This window comes from Anastrepha ludens, chromosome 5 (assembly GCF_028408465.1).
Source record: "Anastrepha ludens isolate Willacy chromosome 5, idAnaLude1.1, whole genome shotgun sequence".
NCBI classification, from domain to species: domain Eukaryota; kingdom Metazoa; phylum Arthropoda; class Insecta; order Diptera; family Tephritidae; genus Anastrepha; species Anastrepha ludens.
The window spans coordinates 90,429,813-90,435,643 of record NC_071501.1 but is presented as its reverse complement, the minus strand read 5'-3'; the positions used below and the strand labels follow the sequence as shown (position 1 = coordinate 90,435,643).

The 5,831-nt window shown below is 38.4% G+C and overlaps 1 protein-coding gene across 1 annotated transcript; it reads left to right on the top strand.

The window, feature by feature from the left end:
- Window positions 1–331: 331 nt before the first annotated feature.
- Window positions 332–4,107, top strand: LOC128865085 (polycystic kidney disease 2-like 1 protein). The gene is made up of 9 exons (XM_054105035.1): window positions 332–434; window positions 501–879; window positions 965–1,189; window positions 1,288–1,516; window positions 1,608–1,838; window positions 3,174–3,416; window positions 3,480–3,757; window positions 3,828–3,875; window positions 3,945–4,107. The coding sequence occupies exons 1-9, from the start codon at window positions 332–334 to the stop codon at window positions 4,105–4,107; spliced, it is 1,899 nt and encodes a 632-aa protein (XP_053961010.1).
- The last annotated feature ends 1,724 nt before the right edge of the window (window positions 4,108–5,831 follow it).

The following is a 5,831-nucleotide window of genomic DNA, read 5'->3' as shown; positions in this document are numbered from 1 at the left end:
TTTTCATTTACATACATATATAGATAATTGTGTGCATATGTATGTATGTGTGGACATATCATTCAACCAAGATTTTTATGATAAATATGGACAAATTTTGACAGTTTAGAATTTCGGGCTTAGTATCAAAAACCATAAGCAAACACTGACTATTTAGAGAGTTAAATATTCAAAAAAATATTTATTATAACTCAGACGCCTTCTGTGATTTTTCATCCCATACATTGCCATAGAAACACTTTCATAATTTGGCATTTGAAAAATATATAATTCTCTAGCAAAGGGTTTAAAACTAATGATTCCATTAGTTGTGCCCATACAGAGTTTAAAAATGAATTTCGGCACCAACGTGAAATATAACAGCGATAAAAATATCAAAAAGGCGCTGGGAGGCATAGGAATCTACCTCGTCTTCATCACCGCGACCACCGTGGGTGAGTATAAGAAAATTTTTCAACAAAATATTCAAATACTCGTCTCGTTGCCCCTTCCCTTTACAGTAACCGGCTCCACACGCCATGAGTACATGTTCTACTTCAATGACGCCATAAGATATCATATCTCAATACGCGAGAACTTTTTATCAGAGTCAGAATGGTGGGTACTTTTATCGGGTATAATAACGCCGATACTGAAGCTGAGCGCCGAGACCCCTGACACCAACAATGATAGTAGTCCAAATGGCAACGCGAGCACACAGAACGCTCGCGATCCACTCATTATGGGTAAGAACTTTGCACTGGGAGCGCCACGTTTACGTCAGATGCGTGTTGTAAGTAGGAAATGCAGTGATTTGAGAAGTTTTGTGAAACCTTTCCATAGCATTTGTTATCCTCTATATTCGTTTTGGGATAAACAAACGGGCGGTGAACATGTTGGGTAAGGCAAATCCTTCTTTCTGTTTTCTTATATATTAGAATTTTGCAACATAATTCAGACATGAATTTACCTTTGCTTTATGCAGTACTGAATATAAGTCAGCATTTGAGTTGAGCAGTATGCCGATAAACGGACGTATACATTACTATTGGGGCGGCAGTTACGTGCAGTATTTTAGGCGTAATAAGGACGAAACGGTATCCATACTTTTGGACTTACAACGGCTGGGTTGGTTGGATCGTGGCACGCGTCTAATGGTTTACGAATTTACGCTCTTTAACAACAGTACTGATCTCTTCAATAATGCCAAGTGAGTGGATGTTTAGATGAAATATACAAATATTTATCGTATTTATTTTTAACTTGAAATATAGTTGCTGATTTTTCATATTTGGTTTATTTCATTAGAGTCATAGGCGAAGTGACTGCAACTGGCGGTGTTTTTTATTTTCTTGATATGAAGATATTACAAAAATATGCTGTTTGGACTGGCAGTATTTGGATACTTCTAACAGCCGTCGTATTCTATCTAATGGCGGCATATTATATCTTTGGCGAGGTGCGGGTGATGCTTGAGAGAGGCTGCAAAACATATATAAAAAACTTTTGGAATTTAATAAACTTAATAATTTTGTTTGTAAGTCAAATTTATAGTGTTGCTAAAACTTATTCTACGAGAATTTTGCTATAAATATTAATTTTTTCTTTTTCAATTTTTCCCGCTGCAGCTCATTACCCTGTCTTTCTTCTATAGCATCTTCCATCCCATTTATATGCATTACTATTTAAAGCAATTAGAAGCGGAGCCTAATGAATATCACAGTTTGGATATTTTATGTTGGCTAAATAAACATTACATGAATGTAATGGCCGTTTTGACATTCCTGGTTTGGGTTAAAATGTTTGCGTTTTTTAGCTTTAATAAAGTAGCCGTGCAATTGAATATGACTTTTGCGAAGGTGAGTTGATATTTAATGAAAATAATCTAAACATTTCACTCATATAACACGTTTACACTTAAAAAGGAAAATAAAATAAAATTGCTAATGCAATATTTTTTTTTTTGTCTAATAAATAATAATCAAAATAATAAAAAATTAAAAATTAAAAAATACTGAAAATCGTCGCAGAAAATGTTGCATCTTCACAAGTACCTAAATCCGCAAAATTTGTGTCATACTTTGAATAAGTCGCTTATATTGTAATTCAAATCTTTTAATATCACATAAAGGGTGATCAGTATCGAGGTACTTTTTCCAATATGAGTTTTTTGACACATCACGCGTGACTATTGTCAAACCAAATTTTCTTCAGTATTCATTGACATTTCTTCTTGGGAAGACTTACGCCTCAGCAACCTTTATAAATCGTACAACTGAATCGATGAAAGTGTTGAACGCGCGCTCAGGCCAACTTATGGTGTGTGCAACGTTGAGGCCCCTTTTTGCCTTACTGGCTACGTCAAGAAGCAAAATTGCCGTATTTGCGCTGGACAGCAACCTAAAGCCACTCCAGAACAGTAATTACATCCAACAATCGTTTGGGGCGGCATACGGGCTGGAGCAAACATCGCCCCATATTTCTTCAAAGACGAGGCTGGCGCCAATGTAGCAGTGAATGGCGAACGCTATCAGGCCATGATAAACGAATTTTTGATGCCGGATGCCGGATGCCGGAAATTGAAGCCCGTGATCTCCAAAACATTTGGTTCCAACAATACGGCAAGACGGCGCTACTTGCCATTCAGATTGAATTTACTGTATCGCTTTCCGGTGCGCAATTTATTTTTCGCCTCGAACCAATGGATTGACCACCAAGCTCGTGTGGTGTCACACCTTTGGACTTTTATTTGTGGAAATATTTAAAGCATAAATTCTTTGTGGATAAACCAGCTTCGATTGAGACATTGCAAGCCAACATTACTAAAGTTATTCACGAGAAATCGACCAAAGTGCTCGAGTGAGTCATGAAAATTAGTGTTTACGGATGGCCGAATTACGGTGCAGTTGCGGCCAATATTTGAAAGGGATTATCTAAAAAGAGTAAATCTCATGTACGCTTCTACACAAAAATAATAAAGATTGCACAATCAATTTGAATTTGCGTTGTTTCATTTCAATTTAAAATCCATTACCTTTAAATTGATCACCCTTTACATAACGCCTTTTAGGCGCACTGCGCATTCCAACAGCATAACAAATTTAGAACTAATTAAAGTGTCCAAACATTCAAAAGAACTTAAGTCCAATTTAATATTTTTCCTAACAATTACTTTTTTTTTTCTCAACCTGTAGTGCTACAAGGATCTTCTCGGCTTCCTCGTCGTCTTTTTCGTACTCTTTCTATCGTATGCTGTGCTCGGCATGTTGCTTTTCGGTAACGATCATCACGACTTTTACTTGTTCTTCAAAGCCTATTGGGCCGTAATGCGTATGGTGCTCGCCGATTTTGATTATACAGGCGTGGAAAAAGCAAATCGTGTGCTAGGACCACTATACTTTGTCTCATTCATAATTATTGTCTATTTCATATTGATTGTGAGGCGCAATTTAAAGCAAAATCGTTCATTTATAATATTAGTTAATTTTCGCATTTCGCAGAATATGTTTTTGGCCATCATTTTTGATACATTTCGCGAAGTCAAAAAAGTTGAAATACCACCGGAGGATAATCAATTGCGGCAATTCTTTAAAAAGTATTGGGACGAAGGAAAAAATGGTGCCAAGCAGCTGCTGAATACGATGGGGCTGACCAAACCTAAGAGGCCATCGAAAAGTGGTGAACGACAACGCAAAGTGGATAGCGACAATGAGCCGCCATTTCCACCAACACCCAAGCCACCAAAGGAGCAAGTGACTAAAGATGAATTAATTAAAAAGTATTTGACGAGCAAACTTATCTTTCCGACATTTAATAGAATTTAAGCATTTTTTTATTTGCATTTACAGCTACTTCGAAGCCGTGAAAAACAAGCGCGAAGCTGAACAAATTGACAAGTAATTTTTTATTCAAATTTAATAATTAAAAATTTTCACCTTCAACTAGCCGTTTTGTTCAATTATTAGGCTAACAAAGCATATTGCCGCATTAGAGGAACTTTTGGTTAAAATGAATGACGACATTAAGCGTCTAGAGGCCGAAACACCTGATCCGAGCACACGACCAGACCAACCCAGACAGGGTAAAGCGCCACCGCGTGTTAAGGTTTTCGTCAATCGCAAAAAGTAATTGAATTTCAATTTGTTATGGATTACTTCAGTTGTTAAAAATTAATAAAGAGTTACCTGAAAATATGTGAGGTGTATATTTGTGGATGGTAATGGTAATGGTTGGGAGGATGGCTACATATACATATACATTAGTCCGGGTCGATTTGTGGGGAGGCGAAAAAATCGCGCATTGCTCTGTGAAAATCATATTCTAAGGATCAAAATAAGAAACTTTGCCGAACGAACCATACCTCTAAAACGAATTCTGATGTCCCCCAATTTGGGTCGAACTTTTTAGTTTCTTTTCTCATGTAAAGGCCAAAAATGGTGATATTTTGAAATGATTGTATGGGGAAACCCCCCAGGAGAGTTCCAGGGGGTGTGCCACTGGCATGGGTGGATCGGCCGTCCAAAGTTAGTGGGGGTCGGTCATACATTTGGACTCGATTGGAGCACTCTAAATGGGTCTAAGTGGGATTTTTGGTTCCCTCGTTATGTAGTAGTGGGGAATCTCTCTAGAATCTCTCTTGCCAGCAAGTGCTACTTTGGAGTAAGTAGGCAATTGAGTAGTAAAGTTCTCTTTCGACGAGCAAAACTAACACTCTATAAGGCTCTCATTATGTCCGTCCAAACGTATGGCGTAGAAGCTTCGACGATGACAACATCCAATGAGGCGTCACTTAGAGTGTTTGAGAGAACGATTTTGCGAAAGATTTGTAGACCTTTACACGTTGATGACCCCGAGTAGGCAACGAAAAAATAAGCTGTGTGAGCTTTACAATGACGTGGACATAGCGCAGCGAATAAAGACCCAATGGATACGTTGGCTGGGTCATGTCCTTCCAATGGAAAAAACGCTACGGCTTTGAAAGTATTCGATGCGGTGCCAGCTGGTGGTAGCAGAAGAAGCGGAAGCCCTCCTTAGAAGCACTCGTTGGAGAGAACGAGTGTGGGGAAGGACTTGGCTTCACCGCCGGTTAGCGCAAGAAAGAAACGACTGGCGCACCCTTGATTAAACACCAAAATCGACCAAAATCATGTAGGCGGTTATCACGCCAATCAAAAGAAGAAGATGGTCCTATTGTATTGAAATGTTTATTGCAAGAACAGAGTAATCCAAGGCCCTTATTTATATAGGGTTAGAGCAGATTTTGCTCTGTTCAGAAACTTTTTGGAGCGATTTAGGCCGTTTGTGCCGTTCAAGTATTCCCTGGCTTTTATTTGGAAGAATTTTTGGTTTCCTATTTTAGCTTGTTTTTGTGAAAGCCGCAAAATGGGGTTAATCCATTAAATAGCACTTCAGCCCCTTTTTTGGCATACAAGTCGGCCTTCTCGTTTCCTTCGTGTCGCTCTTGTCCTGGTACCCAAATCAGGTAGACCTAATTAAGAGTCGCCGGTTTGTTGAGTGCATTGTGGATTTAGTTAAGTTTAACCGAGTGGCGTCTTTTATTTCTCTCGCCTGTAAGTATGCAAAACTGAGCAGTAAGCTGCGCTATTCGCTTATAATTTCATTCGCTTAGCGCAAGTCTGAACCTCTCAACGGGCTTATGAAATGGAATATTGAAGGTACTCACTGCATGTGCTTATACTGATGAAAGCTTTAGTAAAAATTCTAAAAACCAAATTTTGAATTGGCATGCACTGAATTTATGTATCTATTTTCCGTGTTCCAGCGCCTTGCGACTTAGATAGTTCATAAGGTTTAACATAGTTGCCAATTCAGTAATAAAATGAACTCAAATT

What these genes read in the sequence shown, in the direction of transcription:
- LOC128865085 (XM_054105035.1), top strand. Translation starts at nt 332, where the DNA reads ATGAATTTCGGCACCAACGTGAAATATAACAGCGATAAAAATATCAAA. An exon ending in CATCACCGCGACCACCGTGG is followed by an intron (nt 435 to 500) that starts GTGAGTATAAGA and finishes TTCCCTTTACAG; the next exon opens with TAACCGGCTCCACACGCCAT. An exon ending in AAAGATGAATTAATTAAAAA is followed by an intron (nt 3,758 to 3,827) that starts GTATTTGACGAG and finishes TTGCATTTACAG; the next exon opens with CTACTTCGAAGCCGTGAAAA.